We start from the raw sequence: 19,512 nt of genomic DNA, 5'->3' as shown, positions 1-19,512 counted from the left end.
CCCAGCGAGGAAAGCAAGGAAGCCTACTGCTGCCCAGAGCTGAGGCAGCGGCTGGGGAGCAGAGCTGAGGCAGTGTGGGGGCAGCCAGGGTCCTGCAGCCAGGGCAGAAGTCTGTTGATGTTGTATTCTTTGGAGCTGATGTCCCTTGGGGTTTGTCTGTGTCAATAGGTTGTAGCATGAGCATTTACTCTGAACTATTCTCCCCAGGAGGACTTTAACAATACTTGTTTTTTAACCTTTATATAATGCTGTCCAAGTAAAGGTGTAAGGTTCATCTATTTAAATTGGCTAAAACCCCTGTGTGCACATTTGGTCTTTGTTATAAATGTGGTGTGTAAATCAGTGGGGAATTGGGCTGGTGTAACTGGAAATAAGCTGATTCTCCGTAAAGAGTTTAACTAACTGATTTAACTACTCGGGCTTAAGCGGGTCTTTTAAATGAGGCTAGGTGAACTAGGACTGTACATTCATGAAAGCTGCTAATATGTGCCTCATCTTTAAAAATGCAATGTGATCTTCAAAATATCTGGTAAGACACCTGACCTTGTTTTCTTATAAATAATTTTTAAGGCCAGACTCACCAGTGCAGCCGATGCTTTTATGGCACTTTATGGCAGCACAAAATGGCTGAGGAATGCTGGGCAGCACTGGGATGCCACGTGTCGCTTTGTGCCAACAAAGTACCAACTTGCTGGGCACCTCCCCTGCTTAGTGCACCTCCCAGTCTCCCCATGCACATGAGGCTCCCTTTCCTGGTAGAAGGCAACCTCGGACAGTGGTCGCCTGCAAACTGCACTGCCCTGGGCACCAGGCATGGGCATCCCCGAGTGAAGCCTCTCTGCTTCCCTTGGAGCTCTGGCATTGTTCAGTAAAAGCACCAAGAATAAGGGGCTGCGGGCAGGGAAGAATGATGCTTTGCAGGCTAATGACTGAGGTTGTCCTGAGTATGAGGGTGAAGGTGGGGGCACGAGGTCATTACTTCACCCAGTAACTACTTGGAGGAAAATGCCACAGGAGTCGCTGGCACACAGGGCCGCATGGTTACCAAACCCTGGTTTGGAGTGCTGTGTGGCCGAGTCCCAACAAGAAAGTGCCAGCTCTCCTCCCATGAAACTGCCTACGAGCTTCTTCGGTCAAGGCTCCCTCCTGGCAGAGAAGAGGTGCTGCTTTTTCTGCGGAGGAGAAGGCATATGTGCTCCCCCAGTTCCTGCTGAGCACATTGCCCACTAGCTCCTGGTGTACAGAATCATAGAATCATAGAATTGTTAAGGTTGGAAAAGACCCTTAAGATCATCGAGTCCAACCGTTAACTTACCACTGCCAAGTCCACCTCTAAACCACGTCCTCAAGCACCACGTCTACCCGGCTTTTAAATACGTCCAGGGATGGAGACTCAGCCACTTCCCTGGGCAGCCTGTGCCAGTGTACAAGGCAAAGGGAGGGCAGCAGCAGGACCTCCTTTTGCACATATCTTAGAGGAACCCAAAAAGGCTTGTTAGGTCCTAAACTTGCTAGAAGAGAGGCTTCCATCTTATGCAAATGGCAGTGGCTGAAGGGGCCTGCTGGCAGACTTGAGACATCTGGCTGAGCTCTGGAGAGGATCAGGATTTCCAGCATGCTTCCTCTGATACATCTTGGTGACTTCCCTCTGAGCATTTGGATTTTTTTAGATGTTTGTGGATGATCTAGAAGACCTAGACATGGGCATGTAAAGTGTGAGAGTGAGCAGGTGCCTGAACTTAGCTGCTGTCTTCTGGAGCTGATGCTGTGAAACAGGGAAGTAGATGGTGAGAGGCTGGGACAACTGCATTTAAGTTCTGTTCCCATGAAAATGAGCTCATCTGTCTCCCTGGTAGATGACCATCAAGACCTTTGCTCCTTATTCTACACTCGCAGTCACAGAAATCCCTTTTCTTTGGAGAAATTCAGGTACTGAAAAATCATCCATTTCTCCCCTGCATTTCACTTAGATACCTTTCACTTGCAGTCAGACTCCTTCAATGCTCCATGCGTGGCATGGCTGGTCTACTGATGCCGCTCCTCACAGCACTCTGTGCTCCTTGGAGCAGAGGTAGTGCTCAAGGCTGCTCTGCCGAGGCAGAAAAACCTCTCATTTCAGGCTCCAGAGTCTCAGCTTTCATTTAAAGCCAACAAGACAAGATGCTGGAAAGCATGTCACTGTTACAGTTGTGAAGGAAATCTTTCAAGGAGGAAAGCCATCTTAAGAAACTCAGAGACGTCTGCTGGAGCTGAAACAATTGTGATGGAAATTGTCCACACTGCTGAGCTGACTTCTGGTGGCTTCATTTACACCATTGTTGAATACCATGAGATCAAAATCTGTTTTGAAGGAAAGGCAATGCCACATCATGAAAATAAGCACAATGATTTATTTTTGTGATCACCTTCTCTGTTTTTCCCATGGCACTAAAGTTGGGGGATGGAGGGCAGGTGGAGCTGAAGGACGTGTGAACCCTGCTAAATTTAGACGAATTGCAGCCTTTGATCAAGCTGTTCTGTAGGTTTCTTGTATAAGAGCATAAACATCTTAAACCAGAAATGTTTGCAGAGGCCACTAATTTGCAACTCCTGTGATCTGGATGTCTAGTGGAGTACATCTGGAGCCAGATTTGAAGAGGCACGGAGCACTTGCAAGTGAAATGAAGATCAGTAGGGGTCCAGGACTGCAGGCATTTGTAATGAGCAGCATCACAAACCTGAAATATCTTGTTCTCCAATCCTGTCTCTTGCTGTTGGCCCTTTATGGCCATACAATTTTTCTATCTGATTTTTCAAATTATATAATGATATAGAATATCCTCCTAGCCCTGTCTCCCCTTTCAGATCTGCATGTATTCCAAAATCGAGGCAGTGCCTGTACACTTGGATAGTTCTGCCTGCCTCTGGGAGTACGGGGAAGGGAAGATTTTTCCCGGCAGGTTTGTGCGAGTATCATGCCACGGGGATCAGTACCAAAGGGGAACCACTACAGAATCAGGCATGTGCATCCTGGGGGCAGATGATGAAGCTGCTCTTCAGCTGAGGTGTCAAGGGCGAGCCGCTGCCCGCGGCAGAGCACCACTTCTGGGGCAAAGAGCCAGCTCACAGCGGTGCAGACCCCCTGTCGCAGCCGGCTTTGCAAAAAGCTAGCCCTGTTAGCTCACTCTGTTTAGACCTGAATTTCTCGCAGAGATAACAGTGTCTGCAGTCATCTTCCAGAGGCCTTCATATGGAGGCCTTCCTCTCTGTTCCAGTAATAATAAACCTTGCTGGCAGACTGACAGCCCAGCAGATAAGGCTGAGGAATAATACCACATCACACACTTTGAGGGACTTCAAGGATGTACAAGAAGAGACTGAGACAACTGGGTGTGCTCAGTCCTCAGACGGCTAAAGGCAGGGGGAGGGGGGATCGGATGCGTGCAGTGAAAGGGTGAAAGGCAAAGGACAAAAGCTGCAATGAGGAACATTCCAGTTAGAGATTAGTGGGAAAAAAATCACCCTGAGGGTGGTCAGGCGCTGCAACAGAGGGTTTGTGAAAACTCCGTCCTTAGAGTTGGAGACTGGGCAAGGTCCTGAGCAACCTCGTCTAATCTGCTGCTGCTTTGAGAAGAGGTTGGGTCAGAGACCTCCAGAGGCTCCTTTCAATCTAAGTTGTTGGGGGACATCACAGAATCATAAAATAAGAGCCGCACATCAGATCTGTACCCTGGCATACCGGTGTGTTGCCATGATCAGCTACCACGGAGCTGTGGAGGCAGTGCCTATGCCTCTGTGAAAGAGGCTGCAGAAAGCATTTTCTGAGGGAAAAAGAAAGCTATTTGGTGAGTGAGCTTAAAAGAAGAGCTCACAGGATTCGACCAGGCTGAAAGTCTGTTGAACAAGCCCATCCTACAACTTTTCCAAGACTTTGGAAGTTTTCTACAATCTGGATTAAGCCTGTGCCAATGCATACCAAAGTCTCATGCTCCCTTTCTACACTCTGTCCTGCTTTCTGTATTTGATTCAAGCAAATTCAAGCAAGGTCAAATCTTCCAAAAGAATTATGCCCAAAGAGATTGTAACCATGTGGGTTAAGGACTAATCAAACCCTGCTGCCTCACAACATCCCTGGAGGATGTAGCAGGGACAGGGAATCAGTGTATTTATCTACAAAATGGATCCAAATATAAACATTTTCCTTTGGCATATGGTGCAAATTTCTATGGCTTTTAAATATATAATTCATTCATCAACTTCAGTTGAGGAAACACAGTTCTACCTAAAACAGAAGGGAAAATGAGACTAAATGTTTGTTTCTAGTTAATTGCCAAACTTAAGTGCTGTCTACTATCAGAAATACTACAAGTAAGTCTTTCGGATCTTGAAGATCATGTAATAAAAGTTTACAGTCACTTTCTTCATTCTACCAAAATAACTTTGGTACTACCAAAATAGGAGATATTTTCTTTGTCGCGTTTGAATACACAGAAACATTGCAACCTCTTAAGGTGGTTATCTTCATACCTTGGTTAACTGTTCCCCACTGTGAGAAGCTGTGTTTATTCAGCGTTTGATTCAGCACAGCTGTTCAAAAGTTAATTACTTAAGTCTTGTTGCCTCTTGTCAATGTGAAGAGAGAGGAAAATGCTTCCAGGAGGGAACAGTGCCTCCTGCCCTGAAGGGAAGAACCTTTCCTGGAGCAAATCTACATCTCAAATCTACATCTCTTTCCCAGAGCTGTCAACATCCAGGCATTTTGAGCTTACAGGCATATATGATGGTAAGAAGCACATTAATTTTTCATATGAGAAGCACATGGATTTTTTGTGGCTTTTTGGTCGCAATTACTCTATGTTTAGACAGCAAAAGTTCCAGTTAAGTAATGAGCATGCCTTTGCTTTTCCCTGCTTCAGTTCCCATCAGCCTGGGCAACAGGGCAGACTCCAGAAATCCCTTTCCTAAATCGGGCTTCTTTTCTGGACAAAAGGATCTGGTTTTGTCTTCTTTTTCCCGCATAGCTTCTTTTTGCCTGATTGCACAATTAAACAGCATCACCCTCTGTAAAAGTATATTTTATCCTACCTAAAACTTCTGTGCTCTGCAGTGTTATTGCATTTATTCATTGCAGTACCGTGATACAGTTTGTTCTCAATGCTGCTGGGAATTTTCCCTTCGCTATTTCTCTCTTACTGTCTTCTCATCTCCGCTACACCCCCCAATCCCTTTTTCTCCTTGTGACAAGGCTAAGAAAATGCATTCTCCTAACACCAGCCAGCCATGGCCCCGAAGTATCTTTGTCACAGTAAGCACCAATAAAGCCAGAGGATCAACATTGTTCCTGGACCAGCACACTAGGGACACGGCTGTGATAGGGCATAGTGGATTGCACATATACTAAGATGTCCACTTAGTCCATGTATAGCAATGGACTAAGCCAAAATTTGCAAGCTCTGATTTTCTAAAGTGATACTCTTAGATATGCAGCCCATTCTACAGCAAAATATCAGATCGTGAAGGCCTTCTTTTACGATAAAGTCAAGGAGAAAAAGACAACGTAGTTAAAAAATGACTACGTCTTGACACAGAATGCAGAGTTGGTAAACTTTTTTAGATGCTGCTGAATTACGTTTAGTCTGCAAATCCCAGACCTGTGCGACAGCTCTGAATTTTTTCAAGTTGTTCCTGGTGGGCAGGGGTCTGGTAGGCTCCGGCCTCGTTGCTCATTGACACCGTTCTGGGGCGTACAGCCCATTCCAGCACCTGCCTCCGTGCCCTTCAGGGAACACCAGAGCCAGGCTTGTTCGCAGCACAGAGGAGCGGTCATGCCACCCAGCAACCCCACACAGCAATGGCAAGAAGAAGCAGAAGGTGAAAATGTTGTCTCTAGGGGAGACGGCAGCAAGCGCCAGCAGGTCTGCACTTGAATTGAGCAACCTGCTGCTGTCTGATCCCTGACATCCACAAGTGGCAGTTCAAATGAAGGCTGCTATGTAGCGATGTATGAAATCCTCTCAAACTGAGCCAAGCGTTTGGCCCAGTAGTGCCCAAGAGGACAAAAGCACAGCAGCAATAAATCTCCCTACAGTCCCTTATGCAGCATGCATCGTATAAAGCACTACCTGTGCTAAACTTGGTTGTTCTAATAGGCAAGCTTGGTGTAGGAGAGTGTTTTCTATCCTAAGAGGCTATGTTGGGTTGTCTGTTTTTATAATGCCTCTTTAAGGCGTTTTATTTGCTTTCTAACAGTAAAAAGGAAGCACTGTTTCGGAGAAGACCGGTTGCAGCAGCTGGCTTTGGTCAGTTATTTTTCCTTGTAAAACGCACAAAATTAATTTGCAGCAGCTTCTGATAGGAGCCTACAACGTCAAGGTCCTGCCTGAGAGAAGCCAAGGAAAGAAGCACTGATAACAATTTTTTTAAAGCTTTGTTGGGGTAAGGGAGAGATTTTCAAGGATGCTGTGGTTGAAACAGTTGCCAGAACTTTGTCATCTGTGTCAGCTAGAAACTTTTCTCCTCCAACAGAAATGGTTTTGCTTTCCTCCTGTCACTTGCAGGCCCGGTTTTGCTCTAAAAAAGTAACAATTGTGGGGATGCTGTTTCTATAGCTTTTCTCCAGGGCTCTTTTTAATGAGTGAACAAAATTCACAACACAATAAAAAAGGGAGTTCAGGAGTTAGTCACAAGAATGCAAGTAAAGCATTTTTAGAGATCCATTCCAGCCGTGCCTGAAATCAGTGATCCTCTTTCCAGTGATTTTAGCCTAATTAGTTGTGTTGCTGGGCTTCTTCGTAACGTCCGTCTTGCTTAAGGCAGCTACCTATTTATCATCTCACTTCGGCAGGGATGTCTGCCTGTCCCTGTGAGGGACAGAGAAAATACGGCTCCAGTCAGCGTGCCCTGGCAGTGCGCAACGACCTGGGAAGGCAGTGCAGGTATCAGGAGCTTCAGGCTAATGCCTAAGCCCTGCCCTGGTCTCACACTGAGGAAGAGTTTTGCTAGAACTGGAGTGAAGCCCTAGGGAGAAACACCTGGGCATTCTCCCTGTATTTTGGAGATGTAAAAAGTAATGAGACAGTTCACTGCAAAGGCACAAACAGCCAGCCGCAGCCTCATTTTAACTAGGTACTCTCAGACCAGAGACGTTTCAGAGGTGAATCTTTTTCTCCCACAGCTTTAATTTAACTCTAATGGTACATTAGGCCATTTCGAATGCCTCGAGTATACTGAACAAATACAAAATCCCAGAGGTTAGTTTTCGATCTTGCAGGGAGAGAATGAGAAACCCATGCTATAACGGGGGAGCCCGGTATCCAAAAAAACTACAGCAGCAGAGTCCACTCTTCAAACCATTATAAGCAGCTACTCCTGCTAGTTACATTTCATTTTAATGCTCTCTACCTTCATATTAACACTGTGTTACACAAGCAAGTGCAGCTACAGAGAATTATCAGCATGAGGGTTGACCCTCGGGGGATTTAGGCACGCAGGACCACGTCTCGGCTCAGCCCTCGCCGCGTCCAGAGCCCTCCTCTTCGCGAGGCGGGGGTGGAAGCACCACATTTGTTTGCAGCGAAGGAGGCACGCGAGAGGGAGGGGAGGCAAAATGACTGAGGTGGCGCTCTGCGGTCTATAAATACAGGCGAATCTCCCCCACGGTCTTTTGAGCACTAGAGAGGTGGAACCAAGGATTGAGGCAGGCTTTTGTGGGGTTTGTTTGGCATTGAAGTTGATTTTGAGCGTTTTCAGATTGCTTCATTTCTTTAGTTCGTAATAGTTTGTAAATTGTTTTTTCTTTGCATGGAAGAATGCGTAGGCTACTTCTTAATAGGAATAGCTAGCAAAAGTAAGACATGCTTTAAAAATTGTTGTTTAACGTAGGGGTTAGAGTTTGTTTTCCAGTAGTCTCTCCTTCTGGTAACACCCTTTGATTTGTAAAGACTCCAGAGGTTGATGTCGTGTGTTTGTTTCCTCAGGCAGGAGGTGAACCAGCCAGTCTAAGCTCAAGAGACAGCCAGTTCATCACCGAGGAGCAACCCCGAGCAATGTCCCTGGCTGGGGTAAGCTGTCTGGTGACAGGAGCAGGAGGATTTCTTGGCCAGAGAATTGTCGGCTTGCTGTTGGAAGAAAAGGAGGCGCTGGCTGAGATCCGACTGCTGGACAAAGCCTTTAGCAGTGAAGCACTCGGGAGATTTGGAAGTAAGTACCATCTCGTGGGGACTATGTGTTGCGGGTATATGTGCTGTTGTCTCATGTGGATAGCTTGGAAGTCTTTACCTCTCATCCAAACCAGCTTTGCAGATAGAGGTTTTATTTCAAGGAAGTCTTGCTTTATCCTTCCCTCTCCCTCCAGCACAGAAATCAGACGTAAAACATAAAAGCAAGAGTTTTCTTTGCCGGACCCTGAGGCTTCTCTAGATTGGAAGAGAGACCTATATACTGTTCATGTGGTAAACAGGCTGCTTTCAACCTGACTTCTATTACATCAAAACCCACAGAGCAAAATGACTGCAAAAATCTCGCGCTTCTGCCTGGGGGGGAAGGCAAACGCAAGCTCTGCTGTCCTGGGGGGGTGGGAGCATACCCCAAAGCCTGCTGTCCTGGGCTCCCATCTGCTAGACTAGAAGGCAGTGGTAAAGTTGTGGGTGCAAATGCTAATGAGTTTCTTCAAGCTGTGATTAGTTTGGTTAATAGTGATCTTCTGGTTGAGAGTTGTGATGAGGTATCTTAAAATTTTTTTGTTATTATTAATATTGTCACAGTTGGCTGGAGAGCAGAACCCTTTTGTGCTATGCACAGAAGAGACAGGACCCATTTGCAAAGGGCAAGTCAGGACTCTGGCTTCTTGAAGAAATGGTCTGTGGTGGGAAAAGCAGCTCAGAGTATTATACTGTAAATGCTCCATGGCCTGGGATCCTGAGCACATCTATAAAAAGGCACGTAGGAATGTAAATTCAATCAAGTTCTTAAGTCCCTACATCACATTCACTTGACAACGCTTTCCTCCAACGCCTCTTAACCTCAAGACTATTCTTCCTCTATACAGGCAACTATATGGGAACCCTTATGGAATATCCCCGTATGATTTTCTAAAGACCCATAATCTTTCTATAAAGCATTTCAGTGTCATAGTAACAGCGCACGGTATACCTGGTGCGAATTGCACAAGCCTTTAGGGCGGTTTTATACAACTCAGACTTCCTCCTCGTGACATCTCATTCAGTGTTTCGCTGAGGATTTGCTAGGCGCCCTCGAGCCTTGCAGCAGCCCCTCCTGCTCTGGCGCCCAGGCGGTTCCCGCAGCGACAAAGCCTGCAGCCGCAGTAGGCTGAAGCGCTTGCAGCAGCAGGAGCGTGTGTGGTTTAGCACCGGTGCAGCAGGGCAGCGACAGAAGCGTCTGCGCTGCCTGGGGCCTGGAGAGCTTTGTGGGGATGATGGAGCTTCCTGGGGAGTGAAAACGGCTGTTTGCGTGAGCACAATCTTGGCTGGGCTGCAGCAAAGGTTTTGCTCTGGTTTTTGTTAATAGGAAAGCTCTAGGACCTCCTTGCTCCACTGAACACCACCCAGACGCTCCCTCTCATCTTCTTGCAACATTCCAGCTGCCTATCTGACCAGCACAGAAGGAAGGGAAAAATCAGTTATCAGAGCCTTCCCCCCCCCCCCCCCCCCCAACAGGTAGTAGGAACAACAGGCTGACACATCAGATGTGTTTGAACTGCCTTGAGGCCCCGCACTTTGACTGGCAGTCCCTGGGTCTGTATCAGCCTCTACAGCTATATCTCTTCAGGTGTCCTGCCAGTTCTTGTGCTCGGGACTACCTGGACTATTGTCCTGCCATTCCCTTTCAAGCCCTTCTCTAGCACAGTGACTCCTATTCCAAATGCAGGGCTGCTGCAAAAACCGTGGGGCTGGAGTCTTCTGACCTGCGTTATTTTTACTGCAGGGACTTTTACTTGCTAGCATGTTTGGATTTCTTGAGTAGCCAGGAGCAGAGCTGAGTGGTTTTCTTTCTTACTAAGCTCTTCAGCATCTTTTACTTACAATGTCTTTGCAGAGTCAGGGCTGTAGGTAGTAGGACAGAGGAGTATGGGCAAGTTCCAGCTCTTTGTGCCAGGGAACACTCAGGGTCACTCCTCTTTTGTCCAAACAACCTTCCCGCCGAGCCCTTGACCATCGCACTCGGTCTGCGTAAACGGTGGCATTTGTGGTCTTCCACAGCCCTAGGGAGTCCAGGATGATCCAATCAGTGCCAAGTCCTGTGAGCTGGAGTCTACCCAATTACACTGTGTGGTTGCGAATGAACGTCACGTTGAACATGGTAGTTTGGTGCCTTGGGTTTCCTACCTCCCATCTCTACTTCAAATTTATCTTTCTGACTTTCCTGTGCTTCCACTTATGCCATTCTTTTTTTGCTTACTATTGCACTGGCACTTCTGGAAAAGTCGGAAACTCCTAGGTTGTTCTCAAGAGGATTTCTCACTATTTCCAAGTATTGACTCCCCTATCTCATCCCTCTGTACATCTCCCCCCTCTCCCCCGAACCCTCATTTCATGTCATTTTTCGGAGACAGACATTTACAGATTGTGTGATGATTGAGCATTGAGTGGTTTTGCACTGCTAACCCAGTACTGCTCCAAAGTAGAAGGAAAGTATAGGGAGAAGGAATGTGGTTGGGTTTTTTTTTTTCCAGAATTTTGCTGGGAGAAAGTTCCTGCTCTGGGAAACCCTCTTGCTCAACGTTGCAGACATTGGGTTGCCTTTATCCCTGCATTCAGAGCAGAAAGGCAGAGTAGCAACAGAACATCCCAGTGGCTGAAATGGGAACAGAATAAACATTTCGGCTTCCCTGGGCTAAAGAAGCCAATAAATTGCTTTACCCTTTACAAATGAAAATACAATGCAATTTTTAATTTTCTCCTATGAATACACAAAGTGGACCATTTTAATGAACCATCCAGTTAACCAGGAAAGTGGAGGTCTCTCATGAGGAGTGCCCTTCCCCACCATCCACCCCACAGCTCTTAGGACCTCTATAAAAGAGCACTAAGAAATCCAAGCTCTGTCCCACAGACATTGCTGTTTGCTTGAACTTTAAACAACACATGGAAAAGAGAAAGACGGTTTAGGGCAAATAGTCTGACTGAATTACTGAGTCAGACACTGCTCACAACAGGACACTGAATTTTATTGAGTAATCATTGCATTTCCAAGCAAAAACTACCCCATAGCAAGCAGGGAGCATTGCTTACAGCTCAGAGGACACAGAAACCATTGGTGAAGTAGGAGAAGCTTTCCTGGTGGGTAGGTAGTTTCTCATAATCACTGTATGCAAAAATGGAGAGCTGAGTTGAATTTATTCTTTCCCTCCCCCTTCCACACATGTGCTTTTTTGATGCCTGGATAACAGTTTGTGCAGATGGAAATCAAGGTTCTCTCTGCTGCCCATCTCAGACTGAAGCCACCGTCTGTCAGTCATTTCTTCTTTCCTCTCTCTCCTTCCAAGCTCACCTGCAGTTTTCCTCTTCCCCAGAGCAAAATGAGATGAATCTGCTGATTCCTGACATCTAGCTGATGCTGGTAAAGGGAACAAGGACCGTATGGTACTTACCACGGCAACTTCTGCTGGCTAAAGTGGAATGGAGGAGCAGCTTTCCTGCCTCATATCACACACACAGCTTAAATCGCAAGCCCAAACTAGGCACAAAGCAGCTAGACAGCAGCTTTCTAGTGACAGATACCAACTATCCCTGTGATCAGCTTTAAAAGGGACAGGTTTCTTTTGTATTTTTCCTGAAAGCTTTGATTTGCATGTGGAAAAACTGCCGTTTTCCTAACTCCTGCCCAGGCACAGTGCCCACTCTGAAGGGGCCGCATGTCAGAATTTACATTGATGTCTTTCAATCCTTTGGATTTTTGCAACCCCACAAAGCCTTACTCATGGAGAACATCAACAGCCCTTAGGGCTGTAAAAAGACTAATGTTTATTAGAGCAAATCTAACTGCCAGGTGCTTAACAAAAAGCCTAGCCCCACAGTCGGACACTTTTGCGTCCATACAAGTAGAGGTCAGTGTAAACCTTCTGGAAGCAGAGCCCTAGGAAATGGATGCACTCTGTAAAATACAAGAGCGTAAGAGAGCACGTGGCAGTGACTGTGCTGGGAGGGCAGTAACTCTAGATTTAGTAACAGTTCTACAAATTTCACATCTCAGACCAACTGACTGTGATGAAAAAAAAACCCAACACCCTCAAGCCTGTTGCATCAGAATAATTGTTAAATTAATACAGGGTTACATTCTAGCATGCTGCAGAGATAATGAGATAAAACCATTTTAAAAGATACTCCCGCTCAGTTCCAGATCCCAGCAGCTTAGTGTTTCTCTATTAAAGACATGGGATGAAATACTGCCTGCTTTGGAGCTGGTGACAAAGCACTAGGACACACGAGATTTCAGCCATAGCTGAGGCTAAAAGCTGTATAAATTAATCAGGTTCTTATCTAAAATGGGCATTTGGTTGTGCTGGAAGAAGACGGAGGCTCTGCCTGTGCTGCAGTCCCTCCCCAGTAGCTGCGCTGGGGCAGCCCTCTGGTGCAGCCCCAACAGAGGCTGACGAGAGGACTTGCTGCAATGCCACCGCCTCCTAAAAAGCTGTAAGTCGCGCTAAGAAAGTCCTCTCCTCCTCTCCTCTCCTCTCCCAGCAGATTTCCCAGGAGAGCAGCATCACCTCAGCGTGTGAATTTCTGCAGGTGATCACCCTGTGCTGGCTCCCTTTTGTTAGTGCCGTTCTGGGCTGTACAAGGTGGCTTCTGCCCAGCAAAACTCAGGGGAAGGATGGCTCTGAGACCTGGGACTGCACCGGGGGCACACACGTTAGCTGCTGGGGAGGGAGAGGGTTTAAAAAGCAGGAGTTAAAGGAAGTCAGGGCTGAGGTAGCTCAGGAGAGCAGCCTTGAGAGTTCAGGCTTGGACCAGAAAGATGTGCATGCTAAAAATGACCCCACAGCAGAGATGCTGAAATGGAGCCAGAGCTGGAGTTAGAAGAGGCACAGTAAGTCCTGGCCGAGGTACATAAAAAAGATATGTCAGAACTGTAAGTAACGTATTAGAAGAGCTGCAATATGGTCAAAGGGGCAGAAAATGGGTGTGAACGCAGCTCTGTGCACGCATGCTGTGGCTGGGGAGAGCTCATTCATCACCTTGAAGACCGGAGCATGCAGTGCCTGGCTGTTCGGTGTACTTGGGGTCACACTTTTATAAACGGCCAGTCACCAGAACATGCATGGCTAAAGCTACTCCCCCTGTGAACTTTAAAATAGTCACACCTGAAGGAAGCTTCAGGCCCCTGCTAGCAGTGGGCAAGATTTCTCTTTTTAAAAAAAAAAAAAAAAGAACGAACCATGTTGAATATTGGCTCCAAAAATACGGTAGGTAATGCAACATAGACTTCTATAGCACTGTAATAAGCGCTTGACAACCTAGCCATTGGAAAACGCCTTCTGTGTCGCCAGCCTTAAAATATCGCTCCTGTGCGCGGGCGGTCAGCACCTCCCCGGCACAGCGTCAGCCTCCACCCAGCCCTTCACCGCTCCTTCCAGTGCTCTTCTCAGGGCGCCTGTAAGGTCCTTGGCTTTGCTGCTGCCCTTGCAGAGTTCCAGGGTAAGACTGAGGTGAAAATCCTGGAAGGGGACATTCGAGACGCGACGTTCCTGCACCGTGCCTGCCAGGGGGTCTCCCTCGTCATCCACACGGCTTCCATCATCGACACCTTGGGCCTCATCGACAAGCAGTTGCTCTGGGAAGTCAACGTAACAGGTGAGTGGGTGAAGCACCTTTCTCAAACCCATGTCCACTATGTCCTGATCATCGTCTGCTGAGGAAAGGGAGCGCCTGACCTGTTCTTTTGAGCCAGATGGTTATGCGTCTTGCACAGCCACACCTGTGAGTGCAAAGCATGCGTATGTGCAGCCCTACGCAGCTCGGGCCCTCTCCACATCCAGTGCGCACCCATCTTCCACTGCAGGGCACTGCAGGCTCATTCGCTCTTGTCAGCACTCACATAGGCCCATCCTGAGATCTGCACAGGCTCTGCCTTCAGTGGGGACAGCCATAATCGTGCTCAGTGGACCTTTCTGGAAGCAATTCACCTCTGAAATCCAATGCACATTTGAGAAAATTGGTTCTTATTCCCCCTCCCCATGTAGCATCCCTGCCCGTGTACATTTTTGAATTTTTACAAACGCTAGAGCCTTTGCCTGCAATTACGGCAAACTTGCGCTGCTAACATCCCAGACCCTGCGGCTCTCTGCTTCCCGTTCTTTTTCTTCCCCCTCTCCTCCTTTTCCTCCCATTTGCCGTTATGTCTGTGTGCGCATGAATGCAGCTCAGAGGAACCGATGCTCTCCCGCCTTGAGCTCATAACTCAAGGCTATGGAGGGAGGGGTTCCAGTGACCTCTCATTCAGCGACAGGATCTCCCTTTTTACTAGGGAGCCCCTGTTCCTTATGAAAAGATCAGATGAAGGGGAAGGTTTTGGTTCAGAAATGGGCTCAGCTGCTGGGAAATTTAAATATTTCCTAAAAGAACGACTTCTTCCCGCTCCCTCTGGTCCCCAAACCCTCTGTGCCTGTCAGGGACCTGGCACAACGAAAATACACACCACTCCCGCTCCTAGAGCAAACTGACCCTAAGGGCAGCCAGCGACCACTGCTGTCCGCCTCCCTCTTTCTCTCCATCTCCATCCTGATGCTCTTCTGGCTTTCTGACCAGCCAAGACACTGCTACGTACTTCGCAGACTTGCAGGATGAGAGATTTGTTTCTCCTAGAAAACAGAACTTTTGCAATACGAATGTGTCAAGGAATCTGATGTGGTTGTTCACGTACCAGAACAGAAGCAACCAAGTTAAACTTGCCACGATGCAGGGCTTTCCTCTGCCCCACGCAGAATCACAGAGCCGTTTAGGTGGGAAAAGATCTTTAAGATCAAGTGCAACTGTTAACCCAGCGCTGCCAAGTTCACCACCATGCCACACAATGCCTCGGAGCAAAAATATCCTTTGAGGAAGGGAAGAGAAGCAAATGTTTAGGAGGAAGGGAATTAAGAAATTAAGAAAATAATTGAATATAATCCAAACAAAAATACCCTCTGTGAATCAGATCCTCAGCCAGAAGGGCTTTGTGTGCAAGCAAAACTTGGAGACCTGCTCCATGGAGGATTTACTTTATTACATGCCGTGTGAAAGATGCTCAAATTCCCATTGCTGTAAGAACCTTTTCATTTTTTACATACAGCTTTGATTTGTCAATAAAACACTTTTTATTTGGGTGAAATTGATCTTGAACAGATACCAACGGCCAAGATAATTTTATGTTTGCTTTTTTTAAAACTTGCTATGTCGTTTGACTTCATCTAGCCCTTCTGCACTTTATTACTTTCCCTGGCTTTCTAAACAGCATTGATGGCAGGAATTAAGCTATTAATTTTTAAAATAATATATTTTATTAATTAATTAATTTTCCATATGACCCTGACTTGCGTGTCACCTAAACATAGTGACTTGCATCTTGCATGAACTTATTTTTCATGTGAATGTATTCCTGGCTGTGTAACCTTTTTTCTTTGCACTCCTTTAGTGTTTCTTACAGCCTCATCCAGATCTATTTTCCATTTGTTTCAACTTCTTTCTTTTTATTGTTCAAGCTTGAAAAAGGAATTTTGGTGCCCTAACAATACTCGGTTCAATAATTCCTCCCATTCTTCACTCATTAATGGGTCCATATTTTGCTGCCAATATTCCTTGGTCCTCTGAACCTCTTTTATTCATTGTATTCTCTTTAGCAACACTAGCCTGCTCTGCATTGTGCTGCCTTTAGTTGGAACAAACTTCTTAGATCATTTATGTACCTCACTGCTAGCGTTTGATTTTATCCCCTAGATTTTAGGCCACACCCTTCTGATTTCATATCCGTCACTTTGGTTTAATGTTCCTTTGCCAAAGACATTTTTAAATGTCTTTGAGCTGTACCTTCTGTTCCGAAATCGCTGGCCCTTTCAAACATAACCTCTCTCATTACACCATGCACAACAAATAAGGCAATTTTTGCCTCAAAGCTCAGAAGAAAAAAGAGTCTACTTGTAATTAAAACAACCCAATTTATTAAAATATTTTTTTTCCTCTTGAATGTGCTTTCCTAGCTTAACCCTCTTGGCTACTTGAAAGACCTTGAACTTGCCAGTTTACCTCTGCTCTTCTTAATGAAAGCATTATAATAGGATTTTAAAAGCAAGAAATCCTGGATTACTGCAAGTAAAATCCAGAATATGCCAAAAAAAGGAGGCATACATACACAATCATCGCTTTGCTCGCTCCACTTTACTCTATGATCTTTGACTACATAGTATCACGCATTGTTCTGACATAAGACCTTTCTCTTCAAGCCCTCCTCCAAAGCCAATTGAATGGTGGACAGACTCCCACTGGGTGAAGCTGACTTTGGAGCAAACCTTCAGGTCCCACATTAATTCTGTCCCTACTTAGCAAACCACCCAAGAGCATCCTCAAGGCTGGAAAACAGGGGCTTCAGCACACAGGATGGATGGTACCTAATGAGAGGGACAGCTTCTGAAGGTTCTCTGCCTTAGGCTAAGTCAACCCGACCGACAGGCACAAGCCCCTGAATCTGTGGTCAGAGTCCACGCTAGCCTAAGCAAGAGCAAAATTTGACACTTGGCATAAAAGAAACCCCACAACATGCAATTAAGACCAAGTGTTCATCCTTGTTTAACTCGGGCAGGTGCACTGATACTACTTAAATACAGATTCAGAGCAGGTTGTTTCATTGCACATTCTGCCCAGTTCAGGACAGGATTCTTCCAGCTGCAGAGAGGTGAGATCTGGCCAGGCTCAGGCCAGAGATGCTGTTTCTGACCTAAAAAGCCCACTTTTCCCTGCTTGGAGAGCTCCAGACTGACTTGCATGTTTCTTTTTTGAAGGCACTCAACTGCTGCTGGAGGCATGCGTCCGCTGTAACGTCCAGCACTTCATATATACCAGTACCATAGAAGTGACAGGCCCAAACTGCAAAGGCGACCCAGTTTTCAACGGTGATGAAGATACAGCTTATGAGAGTGTATCAAAATCTCCTTACGCCCAGAGTAAGAGACTGGCAGAGGATTCTGTGCTGAAAGCAGATGGCCAGGTGTTAAAGGATGGTGGCATGCTGATGACTTGTGCCCTAAGATCCATGTACATTTTTGGAGAAGGATGCCCATTTCTTCAAGGTCATCTGGACAAGTGTCTGTTGAACAAAAATGTCTACCTGCGCTTCTCCAGGAAGGAGGCTTTGGTGAACCCCGTCTATGTGGGGAATATCGCCTGGGCACATGTACAGGCAGCCAAAGCCCTGCAGGTCCCACAGAAAGCCAAGCACATCAGGGGGCAGTTCTACTACATCTCAGATGACACTCCTCATATGAGCTATGCAGATCTAAACTACGAGCTGACCAGGGAGCTGGGGTTTGGAATCGAGCCCCGGCTCCCCATGCCTCTGAAAATGTTGTATTACTTCTCGCTGCTGCTGGAGATCGTGAGCTTCTTGCTCAGGCCCTTCGTCAGATACATCCCCTCCACCAACCGTCACCTGGTCACGCTACTGAACACCCCATTCACCTTCTCTTATAGAAAAGCACAGAAGGATTTTGGCTACATGCCCCGCTACACATGGGAAGAGGCCAAGCAGCGCACTGCTCAGTGGATTGCCTCCATGGTCCCACAGAGAAGGGAGTACTTGAAAAGCAAGGCTGCCTAAGTCTTAAGAGGAGCGGAGACCTGGCTAAACGAGTAGGGCCTTGGGCCAGAGGAGAGTTGGGTGAACAGCAGCAGGAGCAAACTACAAAGCATTTAAATGAAGATTTTGTGTAACAGCCCCCTCGTTCCCCCCCGCCCTCCCCGCCCCAACACAGAATAAATAAAAGTGAAATGTTTGTTTCTTTGTTGAGTACAGGCTGATCGGGGTAACTTTACTGTGTAGGCCACATCCACTTCTACATCTCATGCAGCACGAAGACATTATTTTGGTAAGACTCCACACAGTCCATGGTGTGAACACATCAGCCCTTCTTTTTGCTCCATGCCACCTTTAAGGCTTCTGTAAAGCACAACTCGTCCCAGAACTAGGGTTACACTTCACAAATATGTACTACTCAGCTACACCCTACTCGCTCAGCTCTTGCCAGCCTGACCAAACACACAGCAGGTAGAAGCCACCTGATTGCAAAAGCTGTTACAAATCTCGCTCACTTTTTCAAGAGCGTTGTCCGGTTTCGAGTGCGCCATTCACCTGACAGTCAGACCTGAGAGCAAATTTGGGCACTGTAAGCATTGTGAGGCCAAAAGCACAACGTAAGGGCGACATAGTTTTAGTTAGGACAGTTTGTGGAGGGAGAGAAGGGGGAGATTTTTGTCAGGTGAAGACTTCCTCATCCATTCTCATTTTCTTAGTTACCAATTTTGCAATAAATCTGATGGCTGCCCAGCAGAACAACAGCTTCAACAAGATGAAAAGGAGAAAAATATTGCAGGACAGCCTTGGTCACTGAAGGGTTGTCATTGCAGAGTCAAGACGCTTGTGAACACTGAGGAAAAATAAACAGTGCTGGAAAAAATCACGCTATTGCCAGGTTTCAGCTGGGAACAAAGGCTAACTTTGGCTGATAGATGCACATGTGCTGTCCCTGTGCTCTTCTGATGGCCATAGGAGTTTCTGCAGAATGTGTAAGCTGACTTTTGGGACAAAAATGTAGAATTTGTCTGAACAAATAGATGCGATCCAGTGTTTGCTTCTTAAAAATACAGCTCCCTTGCTGAAAACAGCGCTAAAAGATGGGAATTTCTCTGTTATGTTCAGGATGGCGTGAACAGAAACATTTTACCTGACTCAGTACTAGTGTAAATAAATCACATTTCCAGAGATGCTGACAGCTTAAAGTCTGTGTTGAGTTTAATTATTCAGTGCCCTAGATATTAGATAGTCCCAGTGCAAATATTACCATTTCCTTTAGTAACAAGTAAGATATCGTGAGGTTATGCAGGGAGAATATTAGAAGGGCCAAAGCCCAACTAGAACTTAATCTGGCTGCTGCCATAAAAGACAATAAAAAATGTTTCTATAAATACATTAGGAACAAAAGGAGGGCTAAGGAGAATCTCCATCCTTTATTGGATGCGGGGGAAACATAGTGACAAAGGATGAAGAAAAGGCTGAGGTACTTAATGCCTTCTTTGCCTCAGTCTTTAATAGTCAGACCAGTTGTTCTTGGGGTACCCAGCCCCCTGAGCTGGAAGATGGACAGGGAGCAGAATGAAGCCCCCATGATCCAAGGGGAAATGGTCAGCGACCTGCTGCACCACCTAGACACACACAAGTCTATGGGGCCGGGTGGGATCCACCCAAGGGCACCGAGGGAGCAGCGGAGGTGCTCACCAAGCCACTTTCCATCATCTATCAGCAGTCCTGGCTCACCGGGGAGGTCCCAGT

General features: G+C 46.5%; 1 protein-coding gene across 6 annotated transcripts; it reads left to right on the top strand.

Moving 5' to 3' along the window:
• Positions 1-4,642: 4,642 nt before the first annotated feature.
• LOC104008615 (3 beta-hydroxysteroid dehydrogenase/Delta 5-->4-isomerase-like) lies at positions 4,643-17,976 on the top strand. Of its 6 annotated transcripts, none has more exons than XM_087757390.1 (4): positions 4,643-4,762; positions 7,956-8,178; positions 13,626-13,790; positions 16,970-17,976. In XM_087757390.1, exons 1-4 carry the CDS (start codon positions 4,757-4,759, stop codon positions 17,782-17,784), a joined length of 1,209 nt encoding a protein of 402 aa, XP_087613516.1. In that variant the 5' UTR covers positions 4,643-4,756; the 3' UTR covers positions 17,785-17,976. The 6 variants fall into 6 exon arrangements, with proteins under 6 accessions (XP_087613516.1, XP_087613519.1, XP_087613514.1 ...); XM_087757393.1 differs by lacking the exon at positions 4,643-4,762 and adding an exon at positions 7,555-7,679 and having other exon boundaries at positions 7,960-8,178; XM_087757388.1 differs by lacking the exon at positions 4,643-4,762 and adding an exon at positions 7,557-7,594.
• Positions 17,977-19,512: the final 1,536 nt, after the last annotated feature.

The sequence above is a fragment of the Nipponia nippon genome, unplaced genomic scaffold (assembly GCF_047370975.1).
Source record: "Nipponia nippon isolate SJK-2023a ecotype South Korea unplaced genomic scaffold, ASM4737097v1 scaffold_2, whole genome shotgun sequence".
Classification (NCBI taxonomy): domain Eukaryota; kingdom Metazoa; phylum Chordata; class Aves; order Pelecaniformes; family Threskiornithidae; genus Nipponia; species Nipponia nippon.
The sequence above is the reverse complement of the archived record's forward strand: the minus strand, read 5'-3'. Positions and strand labels throughout refer to the sequence as shown.

What these genes read in the sequence shown, in the direction of transcription:
- LOC104008615 (XM_087757388.1), top strand. An exon ending in AGCACTCGGGAGATTTGGAA is followed by an intron (nt 8,179 to 13,625) that starts GTAAGTACCATC and finishes CTGCCCTTGCAG; the next exon opens with AGTTCCAGGGTAAGACTGAG. An exon ending in CTGGGAAGTCAACGTAACAG is followed by an intron (nt 13,791 to 16,969) that starts GTGAGTGGGTGA and finishes TCTTTTTTGAAG; the next exon opens with GCACTCAACTGCTGCTGGAG.